The sequence below is a fragment of the Falco rusticolus genome, chromosome 3, assembly GCF_015220075.1.
Source record: "Falco rusticolus isolate bFalRus1 chromosome 3, bFalRus1.pri, whole genome shotgun sequence".
Taxonomy (NCBI): Eukaryota; Metazoa; Chordata; class Aves; order Falconiformes; family Falconidae; genus Falco; species Falco rusticolus.
Window position 1 is genome coordinate 127,112 of NC_051189.1, and position 16,036 is coordinate 143,147.

At 40.0% G+C, this 16,036-nt stretch overlaps 2 protein-coding genes across 2 annotated transcripts in view; both read right to left on the reverse strand.

The window, feature by feature from the left end:
* LRRC6 (leucine rich repeat containing 6) overlaps positions 1 to 3,475 on the reverse strand; it is a 31,312-nt gene extending 27,837 nt beyond the window's left edge. The window contains 2 exon segments of the mRNA XM_037380553.1: positions 70 to 237; positions 3,430 to 3,475. Of these exon segments, the coding sequence (XP_037236450.1) occupies positions 70 to 237; positions 3,430 to 3,439 (178 nt within the window). The 5' untranslated portion in view covers positions 3,440 to 3,475.
* Positions 3,476 to 8,380: 4,905 nt separating this feature from the next.
* TMEM71 (transmembrane protein 71) lies at positions 8,381 to 14,636 on the reverse strand. Its single transcript, XM_037382375.1, is given in 8 exon segments — positions 8,381 to 8,480; positions 8,641 to 8,694; positions 9,206 to 9,281; positions 9,825 to 10,004; positions 10,522 to 10,691; positions 11,445 to 11,657; positions 12,762 to 12,819; positions 14,309 to 14,636. Coding segments are annotated over 8 exon segments (915 nt in total). The 5' UTR covers positions 14,373 to 14,636.
* Positions 14,637 to 16,036: the final 1,400 nt, after the last annotated feature.

The following is a 16,036-nucleotide window of genomic DNA, read 5'->3' on the forward strand; positions in this document are numbered from 1 at the left end:
ATACTTTTTTCTGATTTCAAAATTATGCATGTAAATCCATTTAAAAAAAAATATCCAGAAAGCACTTACCGATTTTGGGAATTAGATTATTCTGAAGATAGAGAATTTTTAAATCTCGACACCATTTGTCAAGATACTCTAGTTTTTCTATTTCCTGCTGATGTAAAGAGATCTCTTCCAGTGAAAAAATTTCACAGTTGTTATGTTCTGCACGTCTTCTAACAAGATCTTCAGTAACTGAAAGAAACATCTGATGTCATATTTCCCTTCAGTAATTTTCTGCCATCTGACTTATGAGCAACTTACAGAATCATCAAAATCTTTTGTTCCACCATACCAAATAGATGTCTGGTAGGAACACCAACAAAACTAAAATCACCTCGAAAAGACATCAAGTACCAAGTAAGTTCATCCCACTCTGCCACAGTAAACATAATTTGTGGAACACACTCATGTCACCTGTAACATTTAGAAAAATCCATATGAAAATTGCTGAGTCTTCCATACATGTGATACAACTCTGGCAGAAATTAATCCAGCATCCACTACCTTCAGCACAGCTTGCGTGGCAGATTGATTCATGTCGACAAGCAATGGAGTGTTTTACGCTCTTTTATTTCCTGATGCCAGATGTTCACCTCATAGACAGCAGGGGGGGAAGTAAACCAGCTACTGTGTGTCATCATATTCTTTTGCCATCATGATGTGCACAGAAATAAGCAGAATAAATGTTGAAAGTGGGCAGGTATTTTTTACTTTTTTTCATGCTTGAGGCAAAGCCATAACTAATTAATGCTTATAAATATTTATGTTAGAATGAAATTTAATCCTCACTACCAGCTCATTAGCAGCCAGCAAAGGAGTTTTTGGCCAATTATCATGCAGTAACATTTAATGCCAGACAATCTTTCAAACAGTGAAAAGGCTCTGTATAATGAAGGTAAAGGAATTCTGAGGACCAGCACTCAATCTTGAGCTAGATATTATTACTTTGTTTCCAGTCCACCGCACCAAAAAAGCCCTAACATTTCCCTTTCCTTGACAAGCAGTGAGCTACAGTGAAGTACGGATAGGGTTTTATCAAATTAGCATGGGTATGTTCATGATTGTTAATAAAAAAAAAAAAAGAGAAAAGACTAGCCAGCCTTCCTAAAAGGCTCTGAAGAAAAATAAGTAAGAAGAAAAAAAAAATCCAGAAATCTGTGAAAACAATTTTTTCCTACTATGCATTAACTAGAAGTATTATTGCACTGCTTCTTTGTCTCAGGAAGGTTTTGTGAATTCATCCAGTTTTATTTGTGGTCCTGGAATGGCTGCACACATTCACTGGTCTGCTACAAGCTGGGTAATCTATGTACCACAACAGCCCAAACTCACAAGTGTCAGTGAAGCTCCTCTATCTACAGCCTTAGGGAACGGGGTGAAACTGGGTTTGCATATATTATATTATTTGCAGATGAGCAGAGTTAAACCTCCTTTCTCTTCAATAGTTTCATCTGACATGATTTACAAAATTATATAGTGGTGATACTGATGTAAGAAGAGATCCTGTCTGCACATCAGGCATAATGGGAAAGGTAAGTATATTTCTTTTTTAATCATGTTGGGCAGGCTCGCTGTATCTAACAAACATCTTCCCTTCAATAGCTCATTGATTAAAGCTGATTAAATTAATAGAGAAAAGAGAAAAAAGTGGCAATAATAATGATTAAATATTTTAGTCTTCATAGAAAATATTAAAATACAAAAATATGAAAACCACTGACATTTCTAATAAGTTACTTGGCAAATCTGCTGGAAATAATAATTAGAAAGTCCTGCTTACTAAAGTGTTTGGTAGCAAATCTTTCAGTGCCAGTATTTCCAGTGCAAACAGGTATTTCTGAGCGAGATAACCCCACAATCTGCATACTTATGCATTGGAGACAACATTATAGTCTATATGCTTTATACAAAATGAAGTCATACAAACTATTCCTGACAGTTTTATTACAACCAGATTTTCCTTAGCTGATGAAAAGAAAATTGAAGTGATTGTTGGAGTGATTATTCAAAAACATCCGCTTCCATTACCAGGTGGTTTGCAAAGCAGAGGCAATCATTCACAATAGAAGCTACAGTAAAGCTTTAGAGACCTATTTTGGAGACCTGCTGTAGGAAACGGAATGAGTATTTGATATTTGGTAGGCTATCTAGCTCATGGAAGAAAAATGAGGGAAACAAACTGGCAAGAGAAAACAAATTTTAAATATAAGCTTTTACCCAGGACATTGATGAAACACATTGTAACGTCACTTCTCACTAAGAAGGTCATTAGCCAGATCAACTGACGTTGTGCGCCCTAACAGAACAGACCAGTGACCTGAGAGATCACAGCTACTCCTGTGTTCCCGCGATGGCAGGAGGAAATAAGGGGTGGCATCAGTCAACTGGAGATAACAGATCTTAAAGAACTAATAGCTGCATTTCCAAAAATTACTTGTTTTATTCAAAACAGAGGAGATATGAAGGAAGGCATTAAAGAAATTGAAAGAATAAGCAGGCAGACAGCTGCAGGTATATCAAGAAACAGTGGGGGGAACCTGTATTTCAGAAAAGTGAAGTATGCAACCATTATTTCAAGGCTCAAATTCTTGCCACACTGTTCAGGAGATGAAGCCATTCTCCTTCAGGCAGCACCAGCTCAAAGCGGGCCTATGCCAGCTTCATGCAGAGAGAAAGAGTTGCTTTCCAAAGCACTGCTTTAGTCCAGCAAGGGACTGGCAGTCCAGTGATGGTACACAATCAAAATAGATTACAGGGAAAATCAGAGAGGAAGGAAATCCCTCAGGAGTTTTTTTCCTGATGATATGTATGAGTACCCAGTCTTTTTGGTCATGTTGCTTTACCTGTAAAAGATTATGTGTTCATAAGTAATAGTATGATGTATTTTAATCTCATTCAGGGTTTTTTGACATCTCTGATAAAGTGTCTGCATTGGCTACTTCTACCTTAAAAAAATATATATTATCACCTGGCGTTGAACGTTTATGACTGCAGGGAAAGGACAGCAAGGCCAGCTCTAGGCCCAGATGCAAGCCATCCAGTCACACCTTCCCCTTGCAGGGCACTGCCCCACACACGGAGGGGTCCCCACTGGGGCCAGCCCGCTGCTGGGCCTCTTGGGGGCTGTTTCGGGAGGCAAGCACGCCCCTGTGCTGTGCTTGGTGGGTTGCTACTACCAGGGAGCAGGGCAACCAGGTAACCAAGCAAAGTGAGGAGAGGAAGGGAAGCAGGAGGGGAGAGGAGCTGCTACGGGAGTATGGGGATGGCAGGGAAAGAGCACAGGCATGGGAAGAGGGAACACGGTGGCCAGGGAGTGGGGCACGTCCTGGAGAGGAGGGAAGGGACACTGGGGAGGGGAGGAAAGCGGCTCTCGGCGACACTCACTCCGCACCATGGCCACCCCTCAGATTCCGGCCGCCGCCGCCGCCGCCGCCATTACAGGACGCCGCCGCGTTGCCTTGGCAACGGGGTGGGGCGGAGACCGCGGCCGCTACGGCAGCTCCGGGCGCTGGGGCGGGCCGGCCCCGGGCCCCGCGCTCCCCGCCCGGACGTTCCCTCAGGGCCGGCGCGTTCTGCTCCCGAGGTGGCGTGTCCCTGCGCAGAGCAGCCAGCAGCGCTGGTGTGCCCGCCCGAGAGGCAAAACGGCTTCTGCATACTTCAGAAGTAGGATTTCTACTACTCGGGTTGCTCCTGACTCCTTTATTGGCTGAGCAGTCATATATAAAATGCCTCTTCCTCAGGCATTTATCTTTTGTCTGTTCTTTGATACTTTTGTCTTCCTCGTGTATTCATCAACTAGCTTAATGTATCGCATTTTGGGCTGAAAACATGTTTTTTGTTGTCTATGAAAGCAGCCTGTTCTCATGATTCATAGAATCACAGAATCATTTAGGTTGAAAAAGACCTTTAAGATCAAGTTCAACTGTTAACCCAGGACTGCCAAGTCCACCCTGAAACCATGTCCCCAAGCTCCACATTAACACATCTTTTAATGCCTCCAGGGATGGTGACTCAACCACTTCTCTGGGCAGCCTGTTCCAATGCCTGATAATCCTTTTGGTGAAGAAATTTTTCCTAATATCCAATCTAAACCTCCCCTGGTATAACTCCAGGACTTTTCCTCTTGTCCTACCACCTGTTATCTGGGAGAAGAGACCGACCCCACCTGCCTACAGCCCCTGTCAGGCAGCTGTAGAGAGTGATAAGGTCCCCCCTGAGCCTCTCTCTCCAAACTACCCCCCCCCCCCCCCCCCCCAGTTCCCTCAGCTGCTCCTCAGAAGACTTGTGCTCCAGACCCTGCACCAGCTCCGTTGCCGGTCTCTGGACACGCTCCAGCACCTCAATGCCTTTCTTGTAGTGAGGAGCCCAAAACTGACCACAACATTTGAGGTGCTGCCTCACCACTGCCAAGCACAGGGGGATGATTATTGCCCTGGTCCTGCTGGCCACACTGTTTCTGATACAAGCCAGGATGCTGTTGGCCTTCTTGGCACCTGGGCACACTGCTGGCTCATGGTCAGCTGCCTGTTGACCGGCACCCCCAGGCCCTTTCCTTTACAGGGAATGCTCCTGTCCTCCACCTTTTGCCTGGGAGATTCCCCCAGCAGGTCACTGCCTCAAAATATCCCTTGCCACTATATGTAACTCACAGATCAGGTCAAAGAGCAGGCTAAAATTTGTCATGCTCTGGACATGGATATTTTGCCCTCCTGAAGGTTTTTGTGGACTCTCCTTCCATTACCACACTATAACTTCACCCTTGGTGAAGTTACCTTCTAACAAAGCTAATGAGTAAGAGTTATGGCTGGAGGCCTCAGGCAGCTGCTCAGACAGCTACAGAAATTCACACGCCTGACATTTTCTGTTTTGTAGTTAATATAATGATGTAGCATTGCTTCACACGCTTGATTAAACAGGTTCCCAACTGGCAAAGTTATGGCACACTAAACCTCAAAGAAACTAGATGGGACTACATGTTTCAAGACATCACTAATGAGCTTTATGGAGTCCTTCATCTAATCCTGACCTGCTTATCACCAGTTTGAATTCAGTCCAATTCAGCAGTGGAGAAGCAGTCCAATATAGTGTACATTTGATCACAAGATAATGAAGTTGGGCTTTTTTCATACTTAAATTCTTATTTTCTTCTTCGTATGTTCATATATCCTGTTCATTGCTCTGTCATGCCTTGATCACAGCCTTCCTAACAGCCCTGATTGATGACTCCAGAACACGAACTAGCATAACTGTCACCATTCAAAGTGGAAACATCAGGGAAGTCAGTATGTTTTTCATACCTCTTTGCTAACACAGATCTTCATTAATATAAAAGCCTAATCAAACCTAAAGGTTATCTTCTACTAGCAGGAAATTCACATATAAGTTTAAATAAGGCTGTAAGATTTTTTTTTTATTATAAAATTAATTTATTAAGTCATTTACCTCTGATGTAATACATGGAACTCCCCACAGCCACACTGCAAATTTCTAACTGTATTGCGATTTAGAGGATAGGATAAAGCAGGTGTCATTGAGTTAAAACTCGTAAGTTTTGTGCAGGTAATGAGACACAAAGGAGCAGAAGTAGTTTATGCACTTTAGCTTAACTCCATAGTATTTGTCCAGGTCTGCCTGACTGGGTCAGTAACAAATCCATGCTGAGGAGAGGGATGTTTACGCAGCTGGTTGAATGGCACCACTGTGTGGCCCAAGGCCACTCCACAGAGCCAGAGAATAAAGGAGGGCCACTGGCAAGGCCTTGCACCTGCCCATTTATTTCATATTAAAATGCAGGCCCCTTCAAACAACGACCTTTATAGCTGTACCTTTTGCTAGTACTATTAACTTTTAGTTGAGAACATAGCTTCAATTCAAGATAATAAATTTGAAAAAGAAAAAAATCCTGTTCTTTCTGTGTTCAGTATTTTAAATGATGTATCTACACCATATTGCACAGAAATACCTGTTATTTTGTTATGCTCAATACCAAGGGGTTTGTCATCCCTTTTGTAGAGATCCTGTGTGATAGTTCTGTAGAAGGAAATACAAAATTCACAATTATTTAAATTGCAGTATACTAAGGTGTGGTGTGGTGACCCTGGCTAGCTGCCAGGTGCTCACCCAGCTGCTCTCTTACTTCCCCTCCTCAACAGGACAGAGGGAGAAAATACAAAGAAAAGCTCAAGGACTGAGATAAGGACAGGGAGATCACACACCAGTTACTGCCATGGGCAAAACAGACAGAACTTGGGGAAATCAAATTTATTGCCAGTTAAACAGAGTAGGACAATAAGAAACACCTCCCTCCACCCCTCTGTTCTTCACAGCTTAATTTTACTCCAAAGCCTCGTACCTGGTTGTCCTGATTTAAACCACAGTTTGTTATAATCAGTATATATGTAGGTCCTGGTTTGCCAAATTCAGTTAAGCTGTAGGACTTCTTGTCTGAGCAGGTAACTTCTCACTTGTGATGAGCATAAAAGAAGTATTCTCTGTGCACTAGTGACTGAAAAGCTCTCAGAGCATATTTGTTTTCCTCTTGTGAAGAACATCTTTGTTTATGACTCAGGGTTAAACTATTCCAGAAAGCAGTACTTTGGAGCATGCGTCTGCAACACACTAGTCCTAACCTGGTGGACTTGAATTTATTGGGCATGACATAGTAATAAAGTGTAATATACCATCCTTGAGTATCCGAGGTATTGGGCCAAGACCCTTGGGTGCTCAAAACACGAGACTATCATTGCAATATGGCTCTCCAGGTTGTGCCATCTTGTCTCTAACTTCCAATATACTCAACTCAAAGGTTAAGAGGTCTGCCAGATAGACATGTTGCCCTTGGGACACATTGAGCTCCTGCACCCTGACTCAGTTTCAGAAACAATGTCCCTTTTGAGCTTCACTTTCACCACACAAAAATTCAGATAAGCCCAAATGTTTTTAGTCTTGGCAGCATTTTAGATTTTACCAACTCCAAGGAATTTTCTGACACATAGAAAGTGAAAGAATGGTAATTCATAAATCCAGCACAAGCACACATGCTTTCAGCATGGAGCCCTACATGTAAGCTTGCTCACATAATTCAGAACTGAATATGGAAGTCTTTTTCTCCAGGATTTAGAAGCTACAGCTTTGTGCAAAGCTTGAAATAAAGCAGTTTGAAACAGCAACATCAGCACCTTTATTCAATGGATCAGGCCGATTTAATACTTCTAAGACATTTACCAGACTAAAATATAAGCCAAAGGCAAGCTCTGACCTGCACCTAATGATGTATTGGGTTAGAAGGGCCAAGTCATATCAGTTCTGTAGTCCCTGAAAGGTGTTGATGGGCCTAGCACCAGTTAGCTGTTCTGATTTTTTCCAGTGGGGAAAAAAAAAAAAAAAAAGGCTTGGTTTGTTGGCCTGCAAGTGCACTTCACTTCAGTGCAAGGCTCAAAAGCAAACCTCAGGATTCATAAGAATTTACTATACTTGGTTTGTCTCTGCATCTTCATGTTGTGGCATATTAGGTTTATCTTCTTTTTTCTGCAATTGAATAGGTGTTACAACATAAATTGCACATTATGAAAAGGCAGTTTTTCAAAATAAACAGAAAGTTTCTATGAACACTGTCCTCATTTCAGCTGGGATAGATACAGTGCTGTGTTTTGGCTCTGATGTGAGAAAAATGCTGATAGGACACTGATGGTTTTAATTGTTGCTGGGTAATGTTTGTACTAAGTCAAAGATGTTTCTGTTTCTTGAGCCCTGCCAGTGAGAGGGCTGGAGAGACACAAGAAATTGTGAGGGGCCACAGCCAGGACAGCTGACACGAACCAGCCAAAGAGGTATTCCATACCGTATGACAACATGCTGAGTATATAAACTAGAGGAAGAAGAAGGAAGGGGGGGGATGTTTGGAATGATGGCGTTTGTCATTGCAAGTAACCCTTAGGTGTGATGGAGCCCTGTTTTCCGAGGATGGCTGAACCACCTGCCTGCCCATGGGAAGTGGTGAATGAATTCTTTGCTTTGCTTTGCTTTTTGTGTGTGTAGTGCTTTACATATTAAATTGTTCTTATCTCAAGCCTCAAGTTTTACGTCCCTTTCCAATTCTCCTCCCCATCCCTCTGTTTGAGGGGAAGCGAGCAAGTAGCTGTGTGGTGTTTGGTTGCTGGCTGAGGTTAAACCATGACAAATACAAATCAGAAACAGGAAAAGCCAAATCCTCCATCAGTAACTTCAGATAATGCCTGCTATCTTTTGACATGAAAATAACAGAAGGACTCTCTCCTTCCTTTTCTTAATTTAAAATTTCTAAATTCTTCTATTCATCACATGACACTGGAGCCACTTACCAAAAGTTAGTTGCTTTGGAAAATGTGTCAAGTCCAAAGAAAGATGACATAGCAGCATCTTGGGACAAAAGAAATGTGAAATTCAAATGCAAAATCCTGTAACTGATCGAAGGTTACATTCTGTCCCCATATGCCAACATACTGCTCTTATAAGCATTAATAAAAGCTGTGGATATACATCCAATGATGGATTTTGGTCCTCAGATGTGACTCATTCAGTAAAATATTTTGTGTTGAATATAAAGAAAATCTGTACTTACAAACTAAAATTATCAGCAACAAAGTGGAAGCCAATGCTCCCAGAAAATACCTGAGAACACAATAATACCCATAAAGGTTAGAAAAACCCAAGAGATGCATATTGGGTTAATAGACATGAAGCCTGGGTGGGAGGAGAGAAGGTTCTTGCAGATGAACCCTCTGAACTCTGGTAGGTCAATTGCAGTTGGAAACTTTAAATTACTTAAGCCATTGAGGATAACTACCTAGAAAGAAAAAATATAGCATTCCCAGACTTAAAGAATCACCTATGTTGGTCACTTAGAAAGAGATGGATCCATTCTGGTTCTTCTCAGCCTTTCAGAACCCCTGCCCAAGCTCACTTGACATAGTGGTTTTCACATCTGTATACATATTTCTTACTTTTGTGCAGATCTGTATAGCTCAGATATTTGCCTGCATTGACTGTTATGTGAAAAAATGTTTTCACAGTAAGATACATCTAACTTTGAAAATGTGACCCTTAATTTATGTTTTATTCACCAGTTGAAACAGAGTAAGTACTAATATCAGAAACAACAAATCAAAGAAATAACAATTACCTTGTACACATTGAAATTATTAAATGCATGATCAGTGCAGCCATCTGAGAAAGGACATTTTGCACTGCCCTGGATTCTAAAAGACAATTCAGAAGGATTATTTTCATGAGTTTTCAGGAAAGTAAATATATGACAGGAGGTGTTTGCAAAGACTGCCTTCAGCCTGTGAGGCCAGCCTCTTCAGTTTCTTTTTAAGGGAGTTTGCTTACAGTGATTCAAAGCAGAAACCTAATTTTCATGCTTTGAGTGTCTCTCAGGAGTCTTCCCACCCCCCACCACAGAGAGACTATGCCCTCCATGCTCTCAGAAAACAAGCCTTTCTGAATAATTGCCTGTTTCAGTTTTTGCTCCCATGCCCTTTCCTCCATTTTCCTCTTCACTTTTTTCTTTTTCCATTTATCACTGAAAATAGGAGAGGCAAAGATGTGAGCAGGAAGGAATGAACAAGTAAATATAAATGTTAAGATTTTATTTTTAATCAGTCATTTAAAAGGTATGTTTCCGGAAATAGGTTCAATTCTGCAAAGGGGCCATATCAGTATTTTTAATGCACTTTATTATGCATTTTTAATGCATAATATTTTAAAATAAGACACATCAGAATAAGAATGTAACATACTTGCATTGCTCGAAGTCTCTTCATTTGCATTAATCATAAATGGAGAGCAGGATTCTGAAGCACAAAATGGTTTCTTGGGCTGAAGAAACTCATCACCTTTGGTGAGAGAGGCTCCATTAGATGCTAGAGTTTGCCTCTGCGGCACATGGCTATTACACTCAGAAGAAAAGTCCGAATCACCTACAAAAAGCACATATACAACTGAGATTACACAAAAGAAGAGCTTTGAGCCTTTGTGTTAATGAATTGGGGGTGGGGGGTGGATTAATTAATTAATTAATCACAGGGATGTTTCCAAATTGTTAAGGGTAGGGAATTGGCAAGTTAAATGTATGTATGCAGGAGAAAATATGCAGAGTAAAGACAAAACTGCATAGAGCATAACACAGTGAAGCTATCCCACCAGCCAGGTAAAAGCTGACTGTGCCAGATGTTAATGACAGCAGCATAAACATCACTGGTGACAACTTTGGATCCAAATTCAGTTTAAAAGTTGTTTTTTGGCACAAAGGTCTTTGCGGACTCATACTCTGTTTTAAAGCCCGGAGCTCAATTCACCACTTAAAATTCTGTCATTCTTTACCTGCACATCTTGGCAGACAGCCTCTGCAAAACCTATAGAAAGAGATGCTCAAGCCCCACTAAATATAGACTGTAATGTTGTAGCTCAATTACTTGGCACCCGATCAGGGCTTACCAGTATCATTCTGACTGGCTTTTAGTTTATGGAATCCGTCAAGCCAAGGATCATCTACATGAGAGGAGTCCGTATTGCTGAGGACAGTGCTGCTGAGCCATGACCTGGAGGCACTGAGATTGAACAAACTAGCAAGAGAGTGACAGATTTTTTTCCTTCGCCTGAATACACTAGAAAGAAAAGACACATTGTCAAGTAATAGAGTTAATTACTCTTGTTTAGTGGAGACAGAGCTCTAAAGCTTGCAGGACTGACATGAAAGACCCAGGTTCTGGGTGCTGTTCCTAGCCGTGTTCTTGACCCTGGGTATGTCACCAAGAATGACTGCTGCACCCTGCAATAACGTCAGCAAATGTATTAACAGAGCGGCAATATATCATGCTATTGTGACACTGGATGTACTACAGTTATTGGGCTCTCCTACTACTGTGAGCAGTCTCATACTACCCACGAGTTTCACCCTATCGTATCCCATTTGGTGCAGCCTGAATCCACTGTACTTTCTGGAACTACATTTTATATACCTTCCTAAACTGATGTTTTTCTGAAATCACAAGATTTTTCCCTGAGTAAGAATTCCAGGACTAGACCTTTTTCTTACTTTTTTCTTATTCCTTATCATGGTAACACCCCATTGGCAAAATGAGCTGTAGCTCTCCTTTTTCATTATTGCACACAACTCCAATTACAGCAACAACTGTGTGCTGAAGAGTTTTTGGGTAGTAAGATTAGACATGACTGAAAATCAAGTTATTTCAACCACTGCACTCTCCAAACTAAATCAGTTGAGATGCTCCCATTAAGAAGCAATGCTGACCTTATGCTAAGCAAAATGTAGCCAGCCACACAGATTCCTCTGGATAAATCCAGAGATCTGGAGGCAATTGCCAACACTGAGTAAAATCTGCATATAGGTCACTTACCGGACAAAATTCTCTTTATATGTAACACTTGTCTGGGATGGTGTCAGTGTTATGTTGCCCTCCTCATCAGACAGAAAACTGTCTTCCATCAAAATGTAATAACCATTAGAAAGTAGTTGAGGGCTGAGGCGACATGTGGAAAGGGAGCCTGCCAGAGGATTAGTGGAACAATATTCTTAGGCAGGGTCATTGTCCAAAAAGGTGCAAGCATAACTGAAAGGGAGAAATTAAACCCTCCAATTTAGTGAATGTCTAGACAGAGCATACCCATGATTTGATAATAAAAAATTTACATTACCAGCTGATGGGGGCTGGTAATGACATAGATTTAAAATATGTGGATATAATAATGATATTACTTCTGGACCTAGGGGGTTTCAGCCACCTAGAGTGTGCCTGCATCACACTTTACAGAGCTTCAGATTATAGGAGGGCTTCATGCCATGTGGTGCGTGCCATGAATGCATGGAGCCAGCTTGAATTGAGAAGTGCAAGGTGTATTTCTGTGGCAGTGCACTTGGCCAAGGAGTCCTGCTAGATCTACACTTACCTGGAGCTGTCAGAGTATTAGAGTATTTTTTTGCTTCTCTGAGTTACTCTGCATGGCACAAACCTGAGTGCCTCTGAACCTGGCAGGATTTGTTTGCTTTTTATAATCTAGCCATATTTAATGAAGATTTGAGGATACATGACTTTCAATTCTCACAAATCCTAGAACACCATGCAGCTAGAACAACATGGGATAAAGTCTACACATGGTGATAACTTCATCCAGCACTGCAATATAATTGACTTTGAGATGAAATACAGCACAGAAAAACACACTATGTGGTATTTAAAATAGGGGTACCTCAGAGTACTGTAACGACAGAGGTGAAAGGATCTAAATATTTCAGACATTTAACTCAGCTCAAGTAAAAATGGGTTTACGGATAGTCCTTTCTCCTCAACATCTTTGAGTTCCAAGTGGCCATGCAGTGACATCTGTGGAAAGAATAGACTGGATTGATTCAGTGGCTGACGTGGGTTTCAGTAGCAGTTTAACTATCCCATATGGCATGTCACACAGGGAGACTGTAATTTCAGTGGAGGGAAAAGCAGGTGGAACAGAGGTACTCCAAAACCTTGTAATTGCCAAGCTAATGCTTCCAATCTCCACAGCAGTACTTCTGGACTTTCATTTAAAGCAGTAATTAAATTAAAATCAGCACTATAAATCTAAGTATTTAGTTTTGTATAAAAAAAGCCCCAAAGGGATTTTACAACATCTCCAATGAAATAAAAATAAAATTAAACAAGTATAATTTTCCTCAATACCTTGGAAAAATATGTTGTGAGAGGCTGCGTCTATGTTCACCATTAAACGCTGTTGAATCTGCAGAGGCAAAGGCCAAATAAGAAGGAGTCATTATATCCAGTGACAGCTCAAACAGCTGACAGGTCTTCACTGACAGAAACCTTATGCATATCAAAAAGATCATAAAAGAAGTTAAAAAAGAAAAGGACATTAAGGGAGACATTAGAGGAGATAAAACAGATGAAAGATTGTGGGAAAAACGTAGTGTATATTGGAAAGTCATCTCAACCAGGACAACACAGAATCAGAGCCAATCATAATCAGACACTTGTACACTGCACAGCTTACAACCTTGAGAAAAATAATTATGGACACAAACGCAATAGCTGCAGTAATTTTAAGTGTTTTCCCAGAAACCTACTTCATGCAAAAATTAGTACATGTACTGGTGATAGATAAAGAGTAGAATGGAAGTACCCCCATTACAATATATTTTTCAGATGAAAATTGCAGATATAGCACAAACAGGCATAGGGATAGCAACACTGACAAAGATTTGACAATAATACTGTGGCAGGATACTAAGGAAATAGGATTTGTCTGGATTACCATGGATCAAGTCTGCAAAGTGCTACCAGATGTTCAGCATCTGACAGAATCAATCTTAAGAAATATGAGCAATGGTTATCCATAGAAAGAATTTATGTCTGCAATTACATAGAAAGATAAAAGATATGATCTTTCCCTGTAATACCTTGCCTCTGCTGTATCTTTAGATCTTCAAGCTTACAATAGCATTAGTAAAAGCCCACCATTCACCTACAAGAGGAGATAGGTCTAAGAGAAAGTTGTTTTTTTTTTTTTACATGTTCAATTAAAAGCTGAGGTAAAGAAAGGACATGAAGGTCAGTGTTTCCACTTTGGTACTCTTTTTTATTTTTATCTGGAACTCAATTGTCAGTCACAGCCTAGATGTGAAGGCTGACTGAGCCTTGGGACCAGGCAGGGTCACCAAAGATAGGAAGTAAAACCTTCCAGAGTACTTTTTACCACTCAGTCCTATTACCCTACTCCCATACGTGCTGTTTCTCCTACACTTTGGGGAAAAAAAACCAACCCAAACCATTCACTTTACCATGAGAAAATTATGCTCTAACCCTTGCAAAAACAACATGAGGAAGAGACAACTGGAAGAAACTTGGTGGAGGTACAAAGAGATCAAGTAGTATTAGTCAGAATGCCACACAACCAGTTGTACAAAAAGGGAGAGCAGTGGTATATTTCATAGACTGACATGTTGTAGGCCTATTTTTTTCATATACAATTAGGTCCTGAAATAATTTCTCTTATTTTAAGTAAAATCATTATGTTAAACTGTGCAAAAACAAACTGAAAACCAAGAAATTAATCCAAACCCTACAAGAAAATACAGGCAGAACTCCATAGGTGGTTTTCAGATCTGGATATAAACTAAAATCAGCAAAATTCCAAATCTTATCAGTCAGACAAGATTTGTTCCACTACAGAGGTTTTTATTGAAAGCTCTGACAAATGTGCACAAATTTACTTGCTTCTTGCGTCGATGCAACATGTGATATTCCATACATCTTGAAAAGGACTGTTTCATACATGCTGGGCTAACAGTAATATGGATTGTGTGTAAAAGCATTTACAAAGAAACAGAAGTATGTTTTATTTTGTCTTTTCTGAAAATTAGGATGTGTAAGATAGTATCTTCAATATATATTACATAATTAGTTGTATTCTCACTTAGGCAAAAATGAATGACTCTAGGGCAGATTTGTTTGTAAAGGGATATAGAAATATACCTCACCATCAGTTATACCTGCTACAACTCTTCTGAGAGTGAAACTTTCCAGCAACTAAAACCCACAACACAGTTGTATTGCATGTGGTTTTTTTCAGTTACAATAATATAAGGTAACAACTGCTAAAAAAGAGTAACTTTTAAGAATAGTATCTTACCTATAGGTAGTGCTTACACTTAGAAAGTGTTGGCACGTACTAATCCAAGTGGCCGTACAAACCACAGTCCTTCCTTTACTAATTTGAATTGTCTCCTAAATTTGCAAGTATGTCTCTGCAGGATGCTTATTTATCTGCCACCCTCCAGAGAAGTAAAATCTAAGGTAAAATAGAGTAAATACATATGTTTATAAAAGAAAGCAAGAGCTATACATATGCAAATACATTACTGGGGAGGCGATGACTTTCCCTCTGCTGAAGAACAGTTAATAAGCAGTTGTAATTTGCTTTCAAACTATTTTAAGTAATAATAATACCAAGCTTTTTTAAACAGTCATAGAACAGGCAATCCTATAGATTCTTTTGCTACCCTTGATCATGAGTTTTATTTCTTTCTCATGCATTAATGAAGAGGGTTCCTGAAAATCATAATTCAATCAATGCTGGAGAAAGCATGGAAACATCATGCTGTAGATAACGCTGCACAGTGTTCTGCTTTCATTTAATATTCAGTCCCATTTCTGGGCAATTAATAGCATGAGAAGCTATGGTAACAATATAAGCAAGCCAAAACAAAGCAACTCAACCACCACTGTATGATAAAGCAGTAATATTATATCTCTAATCCACAAAATGAGCATCAGTACAGAACCTTTAAACTATAACATGAGAAAAGGCCAACAGCTTTAAGAAATCTCACTAAAAGTGAATCTGAGGTGAATGCAGCAATATTTGATGTCAAGAATTCAAATAAAAGTTTACGGAAAAAATTCCCCTTGAATTTCAAAACAACCAAAAGCCCATGTCATAATATAAACAAAAAGTCACTGTCCAAAATCGTCGGTTTTAATTTCCTTTTCATCCAAAAATCAAATAAACCTCAGTGCCAATGATGCCCTCAATTGGTAGCCAGGAGTCCCCTGCCTATATTTACATTCTAAATACTTACATTAGTCTGTACCAAAATACAGTGCTAACTATTAAATTAGCTGAAGCCCAAGCAATCAGTTTAATTCTATTGTACCTATCAAACAAGTATCTACAAAGATAGGTTTTTTTTGTTCGCACAGATTAGTGATTTTTGAAGAGTAGTCTAGTCCTTCCTCCCTGCAGGTTATGATAACAGTATTCACAAAAAACCAAAACTTCCTGAAGAGCGATATAGAAATTAATCCAAAGCTTAGTTATTCCTCAGCTGACAAATACATTAAGAGATAAATATGGGCAAAATCTTCCAAATCTTGAAAATCCATTTCACTCTTAACACATGTATGCAAAAAAATTTCACACCACCAACATGAGAGCCTCT